Here is a 24,365-nt window from a genome sequence, read left to right on the forward strand (position 1 = left end):
TATGTTTCTGATCATAAAAATAAATGTTATTATTAGACAAAGATAAGACAATTATATACAAAATGCAGTTTTTAAATTAAGCTTTTGTATATTAAGGGAAACAAGCTATACAAATCAACCTGGCCCTGTATGAAAACGTTATCCCTCCCCCTTGTTAAATCATGAATTAACCATATTGAAAGCTGAAAGCTGAGTTTCACACCCAGGCCTGATTACTGCCAGACCCGATGAATCAAGAAATCATTTTCATAGACCCTGTCTGGCAACATGAAGTAGGTTAAAATATCTCAAAACGCAACACATCATGCCATAATCTACAGAAACTTAAGGGTTGTTTAGAAACAAAATCATTGACATATATCATCCTAGAAAGGGTTCCAGAACTTTGGGATGCCAGTAAACCACGGTGAGAACCATTAGCCACACTGGATGAAAACTTTGCACACTGGTGAACCTTCGAGGAGTGGCCAGTATTTTGTGCTTACTGCTGTTTAGCTATTTTTAGTTAGTTAGCACAAAGCTTGCTAAAAACCAACAAGCCAGGGTCATAAAATTTAAGTTAGCGCGCTAAAATTAGCATTTAGCTGACATCATAGTGCTGTTAGCATTGTAGGCACACAAAAATGCTAACAACCAGAAAAATAGAGAAAACAGTTTTTCACATCAGAGCAGAATTAAAAGTTTTTTTGTTTGTTTTGTTTTCCGTCAGCCTTCTGTGAGAATGAGAATTAGCTACATTTTTTCCAGTACAACATATATAGAGAGTGGGTTTGTTTATTGCATTATTTCTTCTCTTGATCACTGTGTATTGCTTCAAAATGTGGAACTGGATAAAAACAGTATTGCCTATGCATTAGTGGTACAGCATAAACATTAGTGGCTTTATTTTAACAGCCTTTAATAGGCATAAATGAAACCTACCCTGGTGTTAAGAAGTGGCACCATGAGGCATGGCAAACACATCAACACAACAATATGTAGCCATCCCTGAGGTATTGTGGAAAAATGTTTTCTCCTGTGTAGTTGTTATATGATGACTATGTTCATATTGATATGGGAAGAACATAGTGAATTTGTCCTATTATCGGGTGTCAAGAGCAAAGCTTTCATATAACATCCTGAGAAATAGTGGCACCTCATGCTGCATTTCTGCGAGAGTGGTTTCATCCAACATCAAGATGCTTACATGTTACTAGCAGTGGAACCACATTTATTCCTTAAATTAAATTTAAATAGATGGACGAGTGACTGGCACAGTAATGCAGTAGTGGTGGTGCTTCACAGAAAGGAGGCTGCGGGTTTGAATCCACCAGCTGGCTGGGGCATTTCTGTATGAAGTCAGTACTGTATGTTCTGTATTTCTGTGCTTTTGTGAACTCTCTGGCTACTTCCTTCCATATTCCAAAGACAAGCTTGTGATGTTTATTGGTGATTCAAAACTGGTCTTAACTGGATAAGTGGTTTTAAAAAACAGATGTATGGATGGATAGAAGTTCAAATATTGACATAATGGCTAGAGAGTTCAGGGTCAGCATTTCATTTCATCACTGCTCCAAGCTGGTCAAGAAGGCTCACCAGCCCCTCTTCTTCTTGAGGACTCTGAGGAAGAACCACCTGTCCTCAGACATCCTGGTGAACTTCTATCGTTGCACCATCGAGAGCATCTTGACCAACTGTATAACAGTCTGGTACGGGAACTGCTCTGCCTCGGACCGGAAGGCGTTGCAGAGGGTCGTGAAAACTGCCCAGCGCATCGCCGGAGCACCACTTCCTGCCATAAAAGACATCTACAGGAAGCGGTGTCTGAAAAGGGCTGGGAAAATCATCAAAGACCCCAGTCACCCATCACATGGACTCTTCACCCTCCTGCCCTCTGGGAGGCGCTACAGGAGCCACCGGACTAAGACCACCAGGTACCGGAACAGCTTATTCCCCACAGCCGTCAGACTCCTGAACTCTGCCTCCTGACATCTGACCCACGTTAACTCATGGACTGAACATACACACACCCACAATGGACAACCGTACCCTCAAACACACAATAATAACATGGACTGAACCACCACTCACAACCACTAGCACTTTATATAGCCTCTCTAGGAATTATATCTCACTTATCTTAACTGCACTACTGTATAGCTCTGTGTAAATAATCATTCTGTACATTCGATAATTTTTAATCCTACAACTGTTTACAACTTGCATAGTTCCCATTTCTGTATAACTGTATATCTCAGATTCTGTAAAGTTATTTATTTCATATTCTGTATAGTTTTTCATATTTATATCCTGTTCATAGCCTGTTCATAGCTTGTACTCACTACAGCCTGTACATACTTATAGTTATAGAATATTCACAACATACCTCATACCGTGTACATTATAACATAATAGACCCATTTCTGTAATATACTTACATATCTATATTATTGCTAATATATATTGTAATATATCTATATCACTAAAGCACTTCTGGATGGATGCAAACTGCATTTCGTTGCCCTGTACCTGTGCATGTGCAATGACAATAAAGTTGAATTCTATTCTATTCATTAACCCGCAGAATCATGACCACCTAAGAAAGGAAAGCAAAGACAACATCTGTTTTCTGGTACTCGACTACTGGATTTGACCACTGCGGTAAATACTAACTGTAGCAAAACCTATTTCTAAACTTAGCTGTAAAACTGTCTTCACTTTTAAAAGTGAACAGATATTCACAGGTCAACCAGATGTCTGCCTCTCCTTAAGCACTGTTCTGCTGGAGGTTCTCTTCTTGAAACAGAATTAATAGACACAGTGCTATGATGTGGAAAAAACGATAAATTAAGCATTTTTCCAGTTATTGATAAAAAAGATGAATTTGATTACCATTAAAAAGTCATGTAAAATAATGATGCGAATGTGAAAATCAGCAGTCAACAAATGTCTAGCTTGCAGTAAAATAGTCTATCAAATGTACATTTTATATATTAATTTATACCGCTCAACCTTCTGTACTTGTACAACACAGGCATTTCCAATCCTGTTATCGACTGAAAGCCTTGCTGGCTCAAGGAAAATATTTTTGCGATATCAAAGCATTATCAGAGCTGAATGTGCAGATCTCATAGGGCTATCTGAATCCTAATTTTTCTTCATACTGTTCTGTTTAAATGTCAGAACAGAAGGCTGACTAACCAGCCAACACAGAAATGAAAATGCAGTAGAGTCAAACTATGGGTGCTGAACTCACGTCTGCCTGATAAAACTGTAGCATCAATAACTGCTTTGCAGTTTCACAGGTTTTCAACGTTTCTTTTAATAAACAATTTAATCTTATTTATGAGAGTCTGTCTGGCTTTAACAGAGTAAAACGTCAGTGATCGCAAAACTAATCTGACTGGTACAAAAAATCTGAACAAATGAAGCCACAATCCCAAACATGCCATTTTACAATCTCCATCCACAAAGCAAGCATTGACTGACACCCCCTCCTCCTTTACATGAGAGCAGGTTATCACCGGGACTAGCATGACCAGGAGCGTGTACAGTTGTCAGATGCCATCAGCTCAACCGGGTCCAGACATCGGGTCACGCCAGGCCGTACGCACTCCCACAGTCTCTGGAGGCTGTGCTGGCGAGTGTATTTTTAGATAGTGCCACCTTATAAGCACAGCCTGGTCGCATCACATCTGTGTAGTTTAAGTGGAGCCTTTCCCATCAAGGCAATGTGCCCTTTTACCAAGGGCCTAAGGTCAGACTACAGACCAAACACAGATTTACTGTGACATTTAAAAAAGCAAAGATGAAGCAATGTGTGAAGCTAGTCCTGGTTTGGTCATAGATTTTTTCAACCAGCTTAAAAAAAATACACAAAAAAGTTGGTGTAGATTTGCTTGAAAAATGTAAAATAATTTTGGCGATGCTGTGTAACTACAACAAACCGTGAAGAGACTACTCTTATGAGACATTTTCAGATAGCTTTTAATGGACCAATGAAAGTTCTAATGCTAGCTGAAAGGTCCAGGAGTGAATCACCCTTTGGGAGATCAACACCACTGAAAGTTAGCAAATGTGCCTTGCTTTAAGAGAATAAAAACAACAACAGAATAAAGTAACGCACATGCAAAACTGTAAATTTGCATTTTACAATGCAGTCAGTGTTCCATAACAACAAAAAACACAAATCAATGTAACAGCCTTAAAGCCTGTAGTTCTAACCTAAGATGACAGGTAGAGTGTTCAAATTGTCCAGTGGCTCCATTTTTAAAAAAGTTTAAATTTTAAATGAATAAACAGGTGACTGTAGAGCTTAATCTTTCCTTCTCCCTGTCCAGCCCAGTGTGTACCCCAAAATGTATGTCAAGTGTCAGGAATTAAATCTAGTGAATTATTTATTTTGTATTTTGTATGTACAAAAAGAGGAGTACATTTTATGGATCAGACCATCTATTTTGGTTGTTTGGTTGACTTGTTTTATTAAACCTCAGATTCTGCCCTAATTTATCTGCACCACAAGTCTTTAAAATCATGCAACTGCCATGCACACATACTAAAAGAAAAAATCGTTTTAATCTTAGGCTTCAGACATCCGAAATACTGCCACTGAAGATATTGAATAAATTTCAAGGAACTGTAAAGATAGATGGCACATGCCTATAGACAGGCTTGTGTCTTGAACCTTTTGAGGATACACTAAAATAAAATATGTTATAGTTATACACTATCTTTCTAATCACTGTAATAATAACAGTGTAATTTTCAAATTTGGTTTGCTCAGATGACTGGTAAAGAATACAGGTATTTAAAGTATCAGTCAGTAGTCTCTACTTTTACATCAAGGGATACCCAGAACCAAATACATATTGCATACATACATACATACATACATATTGAGAACACGATGATCAAAAGACCAATATGCTCCAAAAGGGAAGCAAAACCCTTTGTGACTGAAATTATTTCTGTAGAAACAAGTTTAACAAAGAATATTTCAGATCTATTTTAGAAAGTCATTTGACTACAAAGCCCTCTTCTCTCATGTGATTTCAAAATTTAATGAATGTGGTGCAAACATTGGTCCAAACATACAGTATTAGTGATGAGACAAGAGGGTGCAGAAAGTAAACTATCAAAGCAAGGCTGAGAATTTGCTGCAGAAATGAGTGAACCCTTCACTCCCCATCATCCCCATCGCTCTCTAACAGTAAAACAGGAGCTCTCCCTCCTGGAGCAGACATTAACCCGGAGGTTGATTTAATTTGAATCGCAGGAAGGCTCAGAGGAGTTGTTCTGTCAGGTCCAAATGGGTCCCTTGGCTCTCATTCTAGACTAATGAAAGGATTCTGCATCAAACCACATGAACTAGAGATCCTTCTGTCCCCTCTACAGAGGTCCATGTGCCTATTAGTTGATCCGTAAAATGCCGATGGGGAGGGAGCCTGTCTCTATAGACAGGTTTGATGGTGCTTTCCCTGTGGATGGCATCTCGTTACAAGCAATAAAATCACTGTCAGCAGTGGGTGCCACCTGGAATGTAACCTACTGTACTATGAATTCAAATTTGATTGATGCCTAATCATTTTTGTTTTTACTGTACAACTGTAGTAACAAAAAATAAATGTGAAATGTTACTTTTCTATTTGGAACCGAGCAACACACACAAGCACAGTGAAGCATCTTCAGAACTTTGAATTTAATCAAAGGTAGGCAGAAACTTTTCTGTTCCTCTGCAGGCATCAATGAAGCCCCTAAAAACTCAACTCTGTTCACCCAGTTTACAAATATATATATATATAATATTTTTTTTCTCTTCTCTATCAAAGGAATGTCTTCAGGGCGATATGACCAAAAATACTTATCACGATATACATTTGAAATTTTGCGATAACGATATAATGATATAATTGACACTAAACAAAATACTTTACAACTCTACAACTTTATTAGTGCAAAAAAAAAACCATCAATGTATTTTTCCCTTAAACAAGCAGCTGTTTTTTATGTGCATTAAAGTTATATAAAAATTTTACGGTGCAAATGCAAATTCCTTGCTGACAGTTTAACCAAAAGGCATTTCCAGTGGAAATTGGCCAATATATCCTCAGCATAACTATGTACAATATCCACAAAACTTAAAAAGAGGTTATACACACGCAATACGGTAATATTATGTTGAAGCACAGTACGTATCACTCCACAAGACTCGTGCCTACAATACCCGTAATGCTCCGACAATCCATCAAGCGGTGCAGCTTCGTAGCTTAGCAAAGTCGTACTAAAATATTTGACAGATTTTCGAATGCCGTGTACGACATAAAATCGTTTCGAAGTCAGTAAACACAACCAGAATTCAGTGTGCTGTATTTTCCAAAAAACACGGTAATAACGACGGCCCGCTAGCATGCTCTACCAAAAACAGTGCTTTGTTGTGTATCTGACGGACGAAAGCTAAACCAGTTCCACACCACTGAAGTTGCAGCATTTTCATCCGTTTCATTCAACGATCCGCTTTCGCCCTTCTCATTGCCGCCATGCTTTTTCTGCCATGTGCGTATGAAAACAAAGGCACTGCGCATGCGCATTTTACCCATATTCTATCGCGATATTTCATTTTCTTATCGTTCATTTTATATGGCCTGCCTGCATTTGTATAGCGCTTTTCTAGTCCTTAAGGACCCCAAAGCGCTTTACACTACATTCAGTCATTCACCCATTCACACACTGGCGATAGCAAGCTACATATATGGACATATCTGTGTATATGAAGACTGAACAAAGCCTCATCTCTCCTTTACTTGTCTTCATCCTGACTCTTACTCTTCCATACCACACCAGCACCAGACCTCACCTACTATAAGTTGCATCACATGTGTGATCACACATACCACTAGTGATGGGAATTCCGGCTCTTTTTAGAGAACTGGCTCTTTCGGCTTGGCTCCCAACCGGCTCTTCAGGTTGTTTTGTTGCTTTAATTAATTTATTATTAACAACAATATAAAATTATGCACAAAAGGAATTACTTTAAAAAAAATGTGGTTTTATTTATATATATAAATATATGCGGTGGCCCCTAGAGACAAATCACGTACAAACTCCAAAGCACATTTCTAGCGTTAACTGAACTTCCAAAACAGAGCTACCTACATCACTTAAATTACACAATTGAAAGCATATGTGTATTGTTTGTGTATTTATACACAAGCACTCATATATATTCAAATAATTTAAAAAAATGTTAATTTACCTGTTACTACCACATACCAAATCTGGTTGTTGGTACTTCCTGGCCTATGTAGCCACTAGGTAACAAAAGCTCAACACTGCGCCTAGCATCCTGGAGCACTTCTGTTGTGTTTTGTACGTGTTTTGGAGTTTGTATGTGCTTTGTCTCTAGGGGCCACCGTAAATATACTTTTATTTATTCACTCCACATAAAATGTAATAAATAAATCATATAATAAAAAAAACACCTGTTTACATTTCACCTTTTAACTATTTAAATTTTCAGCTTTTTCCTTTTAAACAAATTTAAAGTGAAACAACACAAAACACTGCAAACCACAACACAATTAAATATAAATTAAAATATGAAAATAAAAGGAAGATTCTCTGTCATATGGGCCTGCATGAATTAACTTTCTGAATCCTTTATCATCCGCAACTGAAAATAGTTGTGGATGATTACTATACCTTTCTAATGTGACATTGTTGTTCCTGGCTCTCTTTCTCTCTATTTCCCTCTCGCTCTGTTCCTGTGCTACTGCGAGTGTAACTACCGCCCCTCCCCCCTCTTCCCAGAGCAAGCACATGGCTCGCGTGCGAGTGAAGCGGAAAAAAATGCGAGAGAGAAGCTGAGAGAAAGAAAAAAAAAAAAACACCCACGGCTGGCGTCGTTCACTTCAAAGAGTCGGCTCTAAGAGCTGTTTCGTTTGCGACCGACACATCACTACATACCACAAACTTCCCTCATATGAAGCAGCCTGCAATGTCAGCTCAGCAGAAAAACTTGTCAAGCTCCTCTGATTTGAACTCCCCCTCCATGTTAATGCTACAGAATGGAAGGATGTTGTAGTAATACAACAAGGTCCATGTAGAAGCCATCTTCTGGCTGTGGGTGGTGACAAAGCCATTGCAATACAGACACAAACTCTGACAGCTACACACAAAATTCTAACAGCTTTGATATTTGGACTGCAGGTCCATAAATGCTTCTCTGGATCCAGGGGGTTTACTTCAAGAAATGACTCTGATATTGGTTTGAGCTCTAAGAGAGGACATCAGCTGACTCCAGTTTAGGCATGGTGTTGCCTGACTCTGGGCCACTTTGAGGCTGAGGAACTGGGCAGCGATGAGAACAATGACACAGGCAGCTGAGGAACACAATGGTACGAGGAAGTCTAGCAGGATAAAAAAAAAAGTCAAAGTTGGACTACAATACTTCTCCACAACATGGAAAGCCTTGCTTTCTTGTTGGGTGTCATCTTGAAAGCCAGTCAGGTTCCCAAGAAAAGAGAAAACTGTCAGAGTTGGAACTGGACAAGAAGCCAGTTGACTCAGGCAGCAAACAGGGTGACTATCAGGTTCCACCTGATTCATACTCTTTATATTTAGCGTGGTTGCCCATTATCCCATTAGTCTGACTTCCAGCCCATATCAGCTGATGGCTCAGTTGATAACTTTAAGCAGAGTCATGTCTGTTGTTATTGGTAGTCTGTTCTGTTCTGATGACGCTTTTATCTACCGTTTTCAATACGTCCATTTAAAAATGAAGAGAACCTAAAACAATCATACCGCATATGAAAGTAAGAGTTTCCTTTTGTCTATAGTAGTCATGACTGAACTATGCTAATGGGTAACACACATTTCTGCTTGTCAGAGTGTACAATGTTCTTATCACATCATCACATAAAAATCACATAAAAAGTTATACTGTGATGGAAGGGAGGGGGGGAGAAAACTACACTAAAGGTATAAGAGGTAATGGTGTCTGCAAGTACGGAAAGGAAAGGAAACAGGAAAGAGAAGAAAATCTATTATAAACAAAACTCTGAATATAGTGACATTTGTTGGAGGGAAAGAAGGAACAAATGATAAAGCAAAAGATCAAAGAGGAAAATACATATTAAACAAAGATAAATAAGAAACAAGAAACAGAGATAATGAGAAAAGAGAAAAGAGAAAGAGAGAGGGAAAATGAAAAGTGGACCAGAAAATGAAGCCCAAAACGAGTGCAGAGGAAATGAAGAGAGGAAAGAAAATGATCTGAGAATTAAATAAAAGAAAACAGATGACAGGAAAAGTAAAGGCAAAAAAAGAGGGGAATAAAAGTTTTGGGTAAAGAATGAAAAGAACAGAGGAGAAAAAAACTTATAAAGCAAGAAGAGAAAATATCTAATGTAAAAATAGCAACACAGGAAGGGAAAGAAAGAAGGTTAAAAAGGAAGCAAGGAAGGAGTATGAAATAAGAAATGCATCAAAACCAAAAACAGTAATAAGTAAGTGAGAAACACAAAGGAAAGAAATCAGTGGAAGAGAAACAAAAAAGTAGAAAAACATAGACTAGGACCAAAAAGGAGATAGGGTCAAGAAATTCAAGTAGAAGAGGAATGAATAAAAAAAACATAGGAAAGTAAAATAAGAGAAAACAAAGGAAACAGGAAAGGAATGCTTGGAAGGTAGAGGAAAGGAACTTATCCAAAACTAGAGAACACAGAGAATGGAGGCGTGTGACATCTTCCCAACCCGTGTAGATGGATACAAGAGGAGAAAGAACAAGAGCAGCAGGATTAGATGACAAGCTGAGGCAGCAAGCGAATGCAATAGCATCCCTTGACATGTCCTTATCTGGTTCAGAAACCCAGATTTCTTTACTGATAGCTGGCAAACCCTTAGTAATCAAAGCACAGACCTCTCCCTGTCTCTTCATCAAAGTCTGTCCACTTCTACATTCAAGTCTTTCACCACCACACTCCAACTGTAAACTTGACTTGGATTGGAAATGCACCTTTCACCATGACGCTTACATCAAATATCAGCACCCACCATGAAATTTCCACACTGTGATGCTTATCTGTGTGCTGGCAGAGCTGCAAAGAGGATGTTAGAAGCGTGTTTTCACCCTTCCTCAGTGCAGAAAAAGAGGAACAAAAGTCACACATAATTGTGTCTGTCAGACACATCGCATGCTTCAAATTTACATGACAGTAATGGCTGTGAGGGCCGGACACCAAACAATGCGCCTTTGTGTTTGATGCAAGGTTGACGTCCTCTGGCATCGCCAGCAGTGCCATCACAATCGCATTGTTCATTGGTCTAAAAATGTGGCAACGCTGTTTATCAGTCACCTATTCTGAAGCACAAGGGGCCAGTGAGTCTCACGGCTGTTGTTGTGAAAAATCCATTAAAGGTTTCCATATGAGACCAGCAGGGGTGGACTGGGGCTGAGGTGTGTGTGTGTGTGTTTCTCGGTGATTACCAAGGCTGTGGGCAAACACACAGCAGGATGAAGAGAATTCACACAGGACTCACATTGTCTGATCTGAGCTTCTTGGCAGGGCAACCTCCATCCACAGGATGTAGCATGTAATACAGTCGCACTTTGTTGGCATGTTTCCGACTCTGCAAGAGAAAAAAGAGGAAATGACTCAAATCTAAAATGTAAATAGGCATATACATCAAATATATTCTTGTCAAATAAATACATGCATATAAATTCAACAGTAAACAACAAGACAAAATACATGTATTTGGTTGAGTTTAAAAACATCACCCAAATGTGTGGATCAGAATAAAAAGAAGGCTAAATCCCATTGTCCCAGGCTTTGTCCCAGACAGTCACACAGTGGTTGGAGACCATTACACGAACAAATTATTGCGATCTTTTGCAACAAACTTGTGATCTTGTTGTCTACAAAGACTTGCAATCAATTGCTGTCGTCAGGCCTCAATACATAGGTGTGTCAAGATCGCAATAAAATGAGAATACAATGGAGTCAACTTGCTATCAGCTTATCATTGAACAAATTGACAATTACATGCAATCTATGACAGCACAGCGATTAACTATGATAAATCCCTGAAAATCACAAATCTGCAGTTGTCTGCTTACAGAGAGATTTACATTAACAACTTATATTCAGAGTCCAGTCAGAAATTCGTACATTTGAAACAGAAATTCAGAAACGTCTACATAAATGTTCAAGTAGTTGCAGCAAGATGGTAATTTGAGTGCAAAATAACACAGAGGCTTAGTAAATGTCCTATTAATTGCAAATATTTCAAGGCTACAAACCGTTGATAACACTGCAGAAACAAGAAAAAGACATTTTCACAATGAAATGGCAATACGAAAGGGGTAAGGATGAAACCATAGAGATTTCTCCGCTTCAGGCAACTACTACTACTGCCTGTCACCCCTCCCAGGGTATGGGCCGCCAAAGGTAGAGTTTTCTGTCCTGGGCCATTCTTTCTAGATGGTTCCAGGTGTAAGCCCATCATTTTTGATTTTGCCACGAAGTCTTGTCGCCAGGTGTTTCTTGGGTAGCCCCGCTTTTGCTTTTTTGCCTTGGGGTTCCACCTGAGAACCTGCCTGGTGATGTTGGTTGGCGGTTTGCGCAAAGTGTACCCTACCTAGCACCATCTTCTCTTCCTCATTTCTTCCCCTACTGGGAGTTGACAGGTTCTTTCCCCTAGTTTGATGTTACTGATTGTATCTGGCCTTCGAATGTGAAGAAACTTTCTGAGCAGCCCGTTCTCACTCCCGAGGTGTAACATGTCGACGTTTTGTCACATCCCGCGGCGTTCCTGAGGAACGCAAAAGGAGACCTTCGGCGTTCTTATGGTACGCAGCGGGTTATGGTTGGAATCCAGTGCAATGACGTTCCCGCTGTAATAGACGTTCCAGCCCTGTATTCCAGCCCTAAACCTAACCTTATCCCTAGCCCTGACCATAACCTTATTCCTGATCTTAACCAGGACTATAATGATGTTAAATAGCGTGTTTCTAAGCGATTTGAAGAAAAAGAGCGAACATGTGTAGATGGAGTCCAGACGGTTCTCATATTTCCTCTTTTTTCCGAGGTCGTCATTTAGGAACGTGGTGGGTAGCCGAAAACGTAATATGTTGACGATTTGTCACCTAGCGTAAAATGTTACGCTTTGGGAGTGAGAACGTGTTGTTCTGAGACAGCTGTTGAGGAATTTCTGGATTTTGCATTTTGAGGTTTTATTTGTCTTCCAGCTTTCAGCCCTGTACAGCAGTACTTCATTTTGGAGTTGAACAGTTGGATCTTGGTAGTCAGGGTCATCTTTCTGGATGCCCAAATGTTCTTGATCTGGATGAAGGAGACTCTTGCTTTGTCAATCCAGGCAAACCACTTGGTAATAATCACTGAAAACCTTGTCCAAGTTGCTCTGGTCTCCAACAAGTTGACTATGAGAACCGACTGTTCCCTTATCAACAAATACTATATATATACAAAACTTTGACATCCAACTCTGTTACAGGAGAAATTATGTTTCACCTGAGAATGGTAAGAATGTTATTGTTCCATCAGTGATCAGAGATCCCAAGTTATTGTGAGGCCTATTGGGACACAGAGTGTCGGGAACAGAAGATATATTTGGAACATCGGATGCCCCTGCAACATATCTTCTCTGCCACGGTACTAAGAGACACCCTGTTCATGCCTGAACCACTGCTACTGACCTATTTAAAACTGCAATATAAACTTTCCTTATATATTTTTGATCTGCCATTTATAAAGCCTGTGCTTGTACAGATGATAAATATCATGTTGAAAAACTGCCCTGTTAAGTTCCTGTGTTTCTAACAAGGCAGTTTGCTTTTAAAATATGCTTTTACAGGAAAAGCCTGAGAGATATTGCATTAACCTCCTAGGACCTGGCCTCCACATATGTGGACATCACATTTTAGGGCTGTCTAGACCAAAATACTAAATTTTACATCAGTATTTGCTGGAGCTTATTTGAAAAAAAAAATGATGTTGTTCAAACAAAAAAGAAAAACTTTCAGAACAACTCTTCTACCCTTTAGTTCTCCCTCTTGTTTCAAATTACTGGCTTAGGTTAGAGGACCCATTAAAAATAGGTGAAGGCCGTCAAATGAGGTGCACTCTTCCGATCCCTGATACTGGACTGAATTGATAACTAGTGCTCGGTTTACTGAGGTTGAAGCAGGAGTCTTCTTACCGGCAGCCCATCAATCCCCCAGGATCTGATAGCACAGCCATGACAGGAGAAAGACGGGATTTGGGAGGGCAGATTAGTTCATCTGAAAATGACTCTGCTTAAGGATGTAATGCTTTAGAAGTCAAGGGGAATGACACAAGGTAGGAGGAGGAAGTAGGAGGTGAAGGAAAACATCCTTGGATACTGCAATTTTTCTTTTTAAAGAATGCCACAGAGGAGTGATAGCTACAAAATAAGTCTAGTGAAGCATGTATAGTAGCAGCGTTAACAGGGCCTGATGCCTTACTCCAGCGGACAGGGGTATCAGAGACATCCATGTGTATGCATTTCTTTACAAGGGCAAACTCATCCTGCCTGGGCAGCGTGGGGAGAGCAAGCCTGCGTGAATATATCTGTCTTGCCTGTCTGGTCTCCTGGCAGAGACACAGCAACATGAGCTCTGCTGCTTCTTTAAAAAGAAAACAAACAGAGCTTGAAAAGCAGGAAGGGCTCATGAATATTCACTCCGCACTTATCATTAAAATCTGAGCCGGTTTGATCACGTACGTTTTATATTATATCTGCATGAAAAAAAGAATTTTCAACTTTTAGCTCAAATAAATACAAACAAAGCATTCTAGTGTTATATAAAACTCTGGTCTTGATCTGTGCATGATGTTTTACTCTTTAGAGCAACAAGGGAATGTTTCAAACTGAAAGAAGGACGGAAATTTGACTATTTGAAATTCAAATTTTTTCCCAAACTTACCGATAAACTGGCTAAAATAAAATGATTTATTCTTTGGCAGAACCAGGCAGTGTGGTTTTGTTCAAGCAGTTTGATGATGTGTGAAGATATATTTTTGATCTGTATGCCAAAAGAGTCTCACATGACACTGCATAAAAGTTGGTACACCACACAAAATGTGTTGCTTTCACAATAAAGGCTTTAAAATGTGACAAGATTATTTTTCTTTCTTTCTTCTTTTGGTTCTTTGACTTATGTGTCGAATTTCTTCTTTCTTGTTACACGTTGTACAAAAATCTCAAAAAATGAATTTGGCCATTCACTATTTCATAAAAAACATGTAAAGAATAATCTAAATATATATTGTCCATTCATCCATCTTTTTCCGTTTATCTGGGGCTGGGTTGCAGGGGAAGCAGCCTAAGCAGAGAAGCCCAGACCTCCCTCTCCCCAGCCATGTCCTCCAGCTTATCCGGGGGAATACCGAGGTGTTCCCAGGCCAGTCGAGAGATACAATCTTTCCAGCATGTCCCAGGTCTGCCCCAGGGCCTCCCCCCGGTGAGACATGCCCGGAACGGACGATCTGATATCCTCGTGTTTGTGTTGTTCCCTCGTCATTATAAATAATGTTGTTCCAGGTTCAACATTGCAAGTGACCAATCACCTTCTGCTGACGTCATCCGCGACCTCAAAAAAAACAAACGCCTTCAAAAAATCTATTTCACTTGCGAGAAGAGAAACCGCCTCTGTAAGGACAATATGTATAATGCTTACCGTTTGTTAAAGGAAAGTATCCTGAAATGCAAAGAATTCAAGTTCCTGGATCGGCGGACAGAAGCGGTTTCTCTTGTCGCAAGTGAAGTAGATTTTTTTAAGGCGGTATTTTTCAAAGGCACAAAAGGGGGACGTCACAACAATGTGATTGGTCACTTGCAATGTTGAACCTGGTACAACATTTATTATGATGATGTGGGAACAACGGATGATCTGATATCCTCGTGTTGGTGTTGTTCCCAGATCATCATGAAAATGTTGTTCCAGGTTCAACATTGCAAGTGACCAATCACATTGTTGTGACGTTATTCTTTTGCACGCCAAGCCATTCGTGCATTTATGAAATTCCAATGTTGCAAGGACAATATCAATTCTGCTTACTGTTTATTAAAGGGTTAGGGTTAGGGTCAGGGTCCGTTGATCGGCGGACAGAGGCGGTTTCTCGCAGCTTAAGTACAGTTTTTTTTTTTACGCCGGTTTTTCCCGAAGTCGCAAAAGTATGACATCACAACATTCTGATTGGTCACTTGCAATGTTGATCCTGGAACAACATTTAGTATGATGATCCGGGAACAACACCAACACGAGGATACCAGATCGTGCGGGAACAACACCGACATGAGGATATCAGATCATCTGCCTGGAACACCTCACCCAGGATACGCCGAGGAGGCATCCATGTCACATGCCTGAACCAAGAGCAATTCAGAAGACCCTTATAAGAAGAACACCTAGGGGACAGTTCACCCTGCCCGGAATAAGGTTACCAGGGCCTTGCCCTGGAGCCAGTCCCGTGGAGGGTGTCTGAGGGTGAGCATCTGGTGGCCGGGCCTTAGTTCATGGGGCCCGGTGGGGCACAGCCTGAAAAAAGGACATGGGCCCATCTTCCTGCAGGCCCAACGCCTGCAGGAGGCATCATAGGGGTCGGGTGCATTGTGTGCCGGGCGGCTGCCAGGAGCTGAGGCCCTGGCGGACTCCCGATCCCCAGCTACCAAGACTTCAATAAATATATACCGAGGAAGAAAAATGTAAATAAAAACTGGCAAAGTGTACAAAACACTAAATTTGTGCTAGCTAGCATTGGTACGATAGATAGATCAATCACATCTTACAAAACCAATCTTCCTTTTTGCTCTCCTTTTTGGAGATAAATTATCTAACACAGATGATAGTGCTGGGACAACAATCTTAACCTAAATATCAAACAGATCAAGGAGCTGATTGTGGCTTTGATGAGGACAAGGAGAGACTAATGCAATCCCAGATGAGCAGGGCAGGAAGTTTAAATTCTTCTTCATGATCATCATAGAGGACTTTATATGGTCCACACACACCAATAGGTGAGGATTGTCCAACAACGCCTGTACAATCTCTGGTGCCTGTAGAAATGTAGAGTGAGCCACAGCATTTGGTCTTTCTGAGGCAGCTCCACTGAGAGCAGCGCTGCAGTATCGTCTGGTATGGAAGCAGCACCACAGAGGAATGTGGCATCTTCAGAGAGTGATGAGGGAGGAAAAGCACATAACCTAACCTGTTCCCAGGCTGTAAGACTGGGAAAAGTCTGGAAAACACTACCCACTGCAAATTAAAAATCACAGATCTGAGAATAAAGCTGAATCGAAAAATGCTAGGTTGACTTTAAATGTTTTTTATGCAGACTTTGTTTTGTTAAAATCCTGCGTTTGGTGCCGTGGCCACATGTAGCTGTCTCACATTCAGCTACGGGCCTGGGCAGGCCATGTAATAATGAATGCTGATTATGGGAGAAATCCTATTCCACACTGAGGGCACAGCAGCAAGACAATCAACTAGAGTTTAAATTCAATTTCCTGTGAGGTGAGTGCATATATATGCACCAAAATAAAACAACAAATGTAAATGGGAGGGATAGAAGATCACTCTATCAAAACATTTACTTTAGTTGGTGTTTTGAAGAAGGTGGTAGAGAGAGCCGTCTAACATGCTAGTCTAAAATGTCCGACAGTTGTTCGATCACAATGAGATGCAATGACTGTGAAGGCCACAACATATGATTCACATCATTTTACACTCATCAAACAATTCAGTGAGATGTTGTGCCCAATGGACAGGGGCATTGTAATCCTAGAAAAGGCCACTCCTATCAGGATAGAAATGTTTCATCATATTAATAAAAGTGAGAACTTTGCATTGATATCCAGTGATCCTTCCCATGAAGGTAGTAAAACGCATAACAGAGCCAAGGTGTTGAATCGAAAAGGTTGTGGTGGAGCATCATTTGAGGCATTCCAGTGTGCCTGTGTTTGTCAGATGAGCACGGATCAATGTGGAATTCCCACAGGACAGCTGTGAAACCTCATCATTCTTCTCATGTTTGAGAGGAAATCACTTCTCATAAACCAAGAAAAAAAAAACACGATTAGGCTTTTGTATCTTTACCTTCTGTTTCTCATTCACATTGTCAGCATGTTTACTCAGGAAAATCAGTTAATTACAAAAAACTGTCATGCACCAATAGCCACAATCAGAGAATCCACTATCAGGAAGCACAGCTGTTCCAAGAATCCACAAAAGAGACATTCCAGTGCTTCATATGAGAACTCAAATGAACAACTTGTTTATTTTACTTTCTGTTAAGTTATTTAAAAAATATTTCTAATGCTTGCGGCAAAAAGTTGTTGAAAGCATCTTAAGAGCAATTTTCCACTCTCTCTTGAAAATTTAATTAAAGTGTATATTTGAAAAGCTGATGTCATTTATGTGGGAGTTTTCATCCTGGCTCTTGTTTGTGCCAGGAGGACCCATGTAGCCTCCTCCCACTGTACTTTACCAAATGTTAAACCTGCACAGCACTGTTGCATGCATCCTTCAGAACTGCAGAACAAGTAGAGAATAAGCAGGGATTTGAACACAGTGCACACATGCTAAAGTCTTAAGAAGAGACACTCTAAATGAGAGTGTGCAAGATGTATGCTGTTGAATTTGCGTGACTGGATTATGATCATTACAGTGTTCTAATTCCCTTTGATATCGGTAGCCATGGCACTGGCTATTGTGGTTGAAGCAAAATTACTTTTTTCTGGCTTAGATGGCCAAACCCTACCCGTTCTTTCATCATCAACGTGGCTGCTGATGTGCAGAGCAATCTCTTTAGGTGATGAAGCAGCCAAAAGCTGATTCAAAAATTAAGAAAAAAAATGTGGAGGCCTGCAGATAAGAAGTCACTATGTAGCCCTAACAAATTACCAGAAGGGAAGGCAGGGAAATGTTGACTAAGGCAGTGAAAAAAAAAAAAAGTACTTCTTTAAGACACAGTGCCCGTGGGAATGCTGTGTTTTCTGTGTATTGTCAGCAATGTGTGCTATCACCTGCAGGTGACTGTAAACTTGGTACAGGGTAGGGAAGTCTGGGACCCTGTCAGTTATGATGAATTGGACCTACACACAAAGCAAACATGGATATCACTGAAAAAAAAAAAGAATCTCTGTAGGTCGACATCAGCATTTGACCACGCCACATTGAAGCAGTTTTATCAATGCTGGCAGTGCAGCTTTAGGGAGGATACTGTTCACTGGCTCACCACTTCAGTCCATGCTGAAATATCTCACTACCTCTTACATAATAGAGGGCCATCAATTTTAAAGAGAGATTCCTGATCTCTGGAGGATCCACCTCAATTATTATTTTTTTAATTTGATGATGGAGACTTTTTCTTGCAGCACAACATTTGTGGTTTTAAAAGAGGTGTCCCAAAATCTGATGGACACCGTAACTACGTGGACATCTTCCGGGTCTGAAAAGTGAAGTCAAATTGAAAGGCCCTTTAAATTGCAATATATTTAATGACCACCAGAGGGCGACTGCTGTGGTTGAACAAACATTTCCAATTGCATAAAAGTCTATGGGAAAATAGCACTTGGCTCCTCTTCTTATAGACCTCAGTAAAAACTCTTTATGAGTTTATGGGTCATAACAAATAAAACACTGAGCCCAAATTTACAATTTATGGCCATTATAAGGGAAACAAAAATTGCCCAGGAGATGCTGATTGCCCAATGACTTGTCAGTCACAAGTTGACCAGCAAAAAAAAAGCTCACCAAAAGGCTGCCTGTGGTTAATTTATTTTGTTTTATTCTGAAATTTATTTAAAAATGACTTGCTGTTTGCTTTTAGGCATAGTTTTAAAACTAGACTGAAGTAGAAAATTTAAGGAAAATATATACATTTTCTTCCATTCCACAGATTCAAACTCAGGATATAAAAATAACTAAACCTCAGTGGGAGATCCTTTTATGACAGGGTGGCTGAGTGCACATCTGACATAAACAGGGATGAGAAAAAAATCCATATTGCATTACCACCACATCAGTGAGCTGATCAGTGAGCCATCCCTGTCCTTTGGGCATTGTGAAGTTAAAAGAACTGATAATCCCAAACATTCTCGCCCTGTTTTTTTTTAATATGTAAAAACTGATCCTTGTAACTTCTTCAGTATTGAGGAAGTGTACAAAGTATGTGGTGCAAACGGGCCACTGATTGATTGTGCTGCTGTTAATCTATCAGCCAGCCACAGAGAACAGCAAAGTTATAACAGAGAGAGAGCTAAAGTGAAAAAAAATCTTAAAAACACTGACGAGTCCACTGCAGTCACTGTCTGTGTGTTTCATACTCTGTTTTTTTGTCTTTCAATTTTTTTTGGTGGTTTTCCCAGAGAACTGTGCTGTTGCTCCCTTCCCTATTCCAGTCTGCTTGTCCACCAATCAGCACACTTAGGATTTTAATTCAATTCAATTCAATTTTATTTATACAGCGCCGAATCACAACAAGTCACCTCAAAGTGCTTTATATTGTTCAGTAGATCGTACAATAATAGATTCAGAGAAACCCCAACAATCATATGACGCCCTATGAGCAAGCACTTTGATGACAGTGGGAAGGAAAAACTCCCTTTTAACAGGAAGAAACCTCCGGCAGAACCAGGCTCAGGGAGGGGCGGCCATCTGCTGTGACCGGTTGGGGAGAGAGAAGGAAACAGGATAAACACATGCTGTGGAAGAGAGACAGAGATTAATAACAAGTATGATTCAGTGCAGAGAGGTAAATTAACACATAGTGAGTGAGAAACGTGACTGAAGAAGAAGGCTGCAAGGCAACACATTTTAGGTGAAGACCCTTCTCCGCTCACTATGTGAACAAAACTGTGTACACAGAGAGACACATTTGTGGGACCATAAATTAAGTGAGAGAAGTCGTAATGTAGAAGAAAATGGATGTTTTTACACCGAGTCCATTTGCATTCTTTCAAATGACCAGCAGGAGTCGACTCTCATGGCTGCACAAAGAAATCTGGCTGTAAAAAGGACTAGGAGAAGATGGCCGTTGGTACGCTTGATCTGTGAGCTCAGTAAACACGTGCTTTATATTTTTAATAATAGTCATTAGTTTCAAGTCTTATTGGATACAACACGATATTAATCAACATGATCTAACCTTTTGTCCAACACACTGGTACCCAATGAGCATGCAGCATCACTCACGGTCAGATCCATTCATTGCCTTAGTTTTGCAATCAGCAAAAAAATTCCACTCAAGGCTTCAAAATGGCATCAATGGGTGATGGTCACTGTGGCTACATTCTTCTGTTATATCAAGGGTGTGTTCTAGCTTAGCAGCTGAACCTGATATTGCACCCTGCTAACTGTTTAGAAGGTTGTGGCTGTACTGGGCAACTCATTGGTGGAAATATAGATTACTCAGTATGTAATGCAATGAAAATAAAGACCTTTCCTTAAAAAAGAATAACAGTCATGAAACATCATGGCTGTCATTCAGGACAGTTTAAATCTTAATTGCGTCGGACATGATTGCATAGACTCTTGTTAAACCCCAATTCCAAAAAAGTTGAGGTGCTGTTTAAACTGTAAACACAAGTCAAATGAAATGCTTTGTTAATCTGATAAATGCAACTTATTAACAACAGAACATGGAAATCACGTTTAAATGGACATTTTTCAAATTTTGATCCATCCCAACTTTTTTGAGATGCCTTACTGTCATCAAATTCAAATCTTTTTATCATTATAATGTAAAATGTCTCAGTGTAAGGATCTGATATGTTCTCTATGTTCTACTCTGAATAACATATGGGTTTATGAGATTTGCAAAAGATTTGCAATTTGCCTTGTTTTTACAAATGAAATGGACCTTATTGAATATGTATGTGTAGGGCAGAAAGGAAGGAGAGGGAATTTAAATGAATTGTACAATGTGGTTTTTGGCTGCTCACTGTGCCATTTTTCAACAGCAAAGAAAGAGATGTCTTAATTGCCATTGACTTGTCTGCAGCAACTGTAGAGAATACGCTGGTCAGAAGAACGTGTGGTTGAAGGGAGAGAATTGTCTGAAAATATCGATTACCCCTCTGCTTCAGGACCACAGATGGCTGCATATTTTTTTCTCTGGGCTGTTAATGTTGTTGTGAAAAAATGACAGCCAGAAAGGGGATAGAGGCAAAAGTCAAAAGCAGGTTTAAATTCTGCTTATTTTAACACTATTTTAAGTGAACACCAATAAACAGAATGTTGTTTTTTGTTCCCTATAAACTAACAGTAATTCTGTACGAGATGCAGGGAACTATAAATCAGTCCTATGGTGAGGTGTACAAATTCAGACCACGTCTGACATAAATTGAGTGCTTTAGTCCAGTTTACATATATTTATACCAACAACCAATGGCTGTCTCCATCACACGTCCTTCCATTAATACATTAGTACAGTGTGTTAGTTGACACGTTGCCAACAAATGATGCTTTTACTTAAGAATTTTCACTATAAAAGTTTTAGTAATGTGATTTAGCTCCTTTCATTTTAAGTCATACCTGGAGAGTTAGTTTTTTCATTTCATCCACAAGATAAATTAGGTTGACAGCATTCTCATCCCTGGGTGTTTACGGAGCATTAGCTGCCAAAACATCCCATTTGTCTAATTCCTTAGACCAAAAATTGTGGCATTGTTGGTCCCTCAGCAGAACCACTGCAGTATAATTATCATTTCTTTCAGGTTAGTTGTAGCTGTTATAAATCTGACACAGTCAGCTGCAGTAGTGCACCATGTAGACTGCAAAGCAGCTAACTCGCCAGGGCAGATTGTCAGGAGAAAATATGATGAATCTCACATTTTTAAAGTAGGGTTATTATAGTACATCAAGCATTTAGTCCTGTCCTGTTGCTTGTCCTTCACAGGAGAAGATAAGGGCAAGATAACAATTACAATTACAATATTTCTGTCCTGGTCACTAGTCCCTAATCAAAGTGTGTCATTTGTCATAAGATACTGAGACAAATTGGATGATTGAACAGAAAATAAATAGAGTGAAGAAAATATTTGATCCCCTGTTGACAAAAATTAACAGTCTATAATATTTATGGTAGTTTCCAGAAAAAACATATTAAATTATGAACAAAATCATTTGTATATGATTGTGAAATAAATATTTAATCTCAAATTCTGGCTTCTGCAGATTTACTGTGTGCCCACGTTGCAGACAAATTGCAACCAACCAACCAACCAATCAGTCAGGACTATCTTTATCAATTAAGCCAGTCTCCAGACGTCCAGGAAGAAGCTAAAACCTTGAGTTGCAAAGCAGCAGCCAGGAAACCTAAAGGATTTAGAGAGTTTCTCTAAAGAGATGTGGGCCAAAATCCCTCCTCAGATATATGAAACCCTAGTAAAAAACTACAATTATTGTCTTACCGCTGTGGTTGCCAACAAGGTTTCTACAAGTATTAAGTAAATTTTCCTTTGGGATCAAATATTTATTTCATTTAAATGTTAAACGGGCTGATTCTTATATGGTGCTTTTCTACTCCGCCAGAGTATTCAAAGCCATAGCGCAAAGCTCAACCAGGAGGTAGAGCAGCAGAAGAGCATACCACTTTTTACCTTGCAACCAGAGGTTTTTGAAGATAAAAACACTTTTGCTTTATGAGCAAAGAAAGCCACCTACTGCTGATATGCATGGGACTGATAACTGATAAAAACCATTCAATGAGCAGATCACATTTGATATCTGTTCGAAATCCCTATATAGCTTCATATAGTTTTACCAAAATTGCACTGATTGTAAAGCAAGGATGCTTGACTAGTTTGATTTATTGTTTCATTGTTTCTCCTCAAAGCAGTTTTCAAGAGAGACTGGAGAACTTGCCACAGCTCATATGTGGATTTAGGGTTTCTGACTGTCTGCTGTCTCTTTATGTAATCCCAGACTGACTCTGTGAAGCTGAGACGGGGACTCTGTGGGGACTGCACCATCTGTTGCAGGGCTCCTTGTTTTTCCAGTGGCTGAAAATAATTTTTCATGACTCTTTCTACATGTTTGGGCTTGTTTTTTCCTATAAAACAAATTTGGGACAAATGAAAGACCTCGGCATGATGGGTAAAAATCTTGACAGCTGAAGCACCTCAACTTTTTCCACATCATTGTTCCATTTTTGTCATTTTGCTCTCAAATAAGAAGAGCTTTTATAACTTCCAAAAATATAACGTTGTAGAGTATTTCTATTCCAACTTCAAGAACTTGCCCATTCCTTGCCTAAAAGGACCAGCCTGCACCATTATTGCAGCATCATCACAGCACTCAGTGCCTCCTGTCGACACCTGTTACATAACTTGGTTAACAACAACAACAACCCTCGTTGCCTCTCAGGTCATGTTTGGAAGCTTTTACCCAAATGTAACCTTGAGTGTTTCATGACTTGCACTAGACCAGTGGCTGTGTGCTTGCCTCACTGGGCCCTTCTAATTATAGCAAATCAGACGAAAATGTTGTGACACAGGTCTTAGGACACTCTGAACTGAGTTGTGTTACGTGCCTGGTAGCCATCCCCTGGATTATTTAGGCAGAGGGTTTCTGACTGCTGCTGGACCCCTCAGGTCTAATACAAACCCTTTCGCTGTGGGGAACAACACTGCAGGCCACACTCACACAGGCAAAAATTCATGAATCATTTTGTTTACATCAAAACACTGGGTCCATGCAGGGTTTTGTGGAGGGATTACAGTGTGTTTACTCGGAAACACCACAGAGGGCTTAAACAGAGAATGAAAGAAAGTTTTCTTCAAAACAGCAAAATGCACAAAGTGGTTCAACTGCTGCAACACATTAACCTAAAAATTAAATAAATAGAAAAACTGTAGCTGCCAAACATAATTGGCTTCCTTTAATTTCAGACACAGCTGTGAGGAAAATAGTGTTCACAGTCCAGACTAAAACTAAAACGAAGAAGCTCCTCAGTTCCGTGTATATGTACAGGTTCTTCAGTGTACTTCTAAAACGATACAAAGGACCCCATCCTTCTATATGATACTTAAATTGACCTTGTTGCTAACAAGTGGTACAGTGGTTAGCACCATCACCTCACACAAATAGCTTCTTCTACCATTATCTCTTGGGTTTAGAGATATATGTGAGACTACTGTACTTGGAAAAACTACCATTTTTTAAAACTTTCTTGATGTTTAATGGATAGTATAGCTGAATGTCGAACATGTTCATAGTCCCAGATAGATCAGAGAAATCAGTGTGAGCGGAATAAAAATCTTTAATCCTTTGGATGAGGAAAATATGGACACTAAGGCTGAAGCATAGTTGGTGCTGTCAGGCAGTGCGCTTCCTTGTTTTC

The 24,365-nt window shown here is 39.7% G+C and overlaps 1 protein-coding gene across 1 annotated transcript in view; it reads right to left on the bottom strand.

Moving 5' to 3' along the window:
• zmat4a (zinc finger, matrin-type 4a) overlaps positions 1–24,365 on the bottom strand; it is a 148,416-nt gene that overhangs the window by 81,324 nt on the left and 42,727 nt on the right. Inside the window, exon 3 of the mRNA XM_026187289.2 lies at positions 10,516–10,605. Within this exon, the coding sequence (XP_026043074.2) occupies positions 10,516–10,605 (90 nt within the window). The remainder of the gene's footprint in view (positions 1–10,515; positions 10,606–24,365) is intronic.

Source organism: Astatotilapia calliptera, chromosome 12 (assembly GCF_964374335.1).
Source record: "Astatotilapia calliptera chromosome 12, fAstCal68.1, whole genome shotgun sequence".
Classification (NCBI taxonomy): Eukaryota; Metazoa; Chordata; class Actinopteri; order Cichliformes; family Cichlidae; genus Astatotilapia; species Astatotilapia calliptera.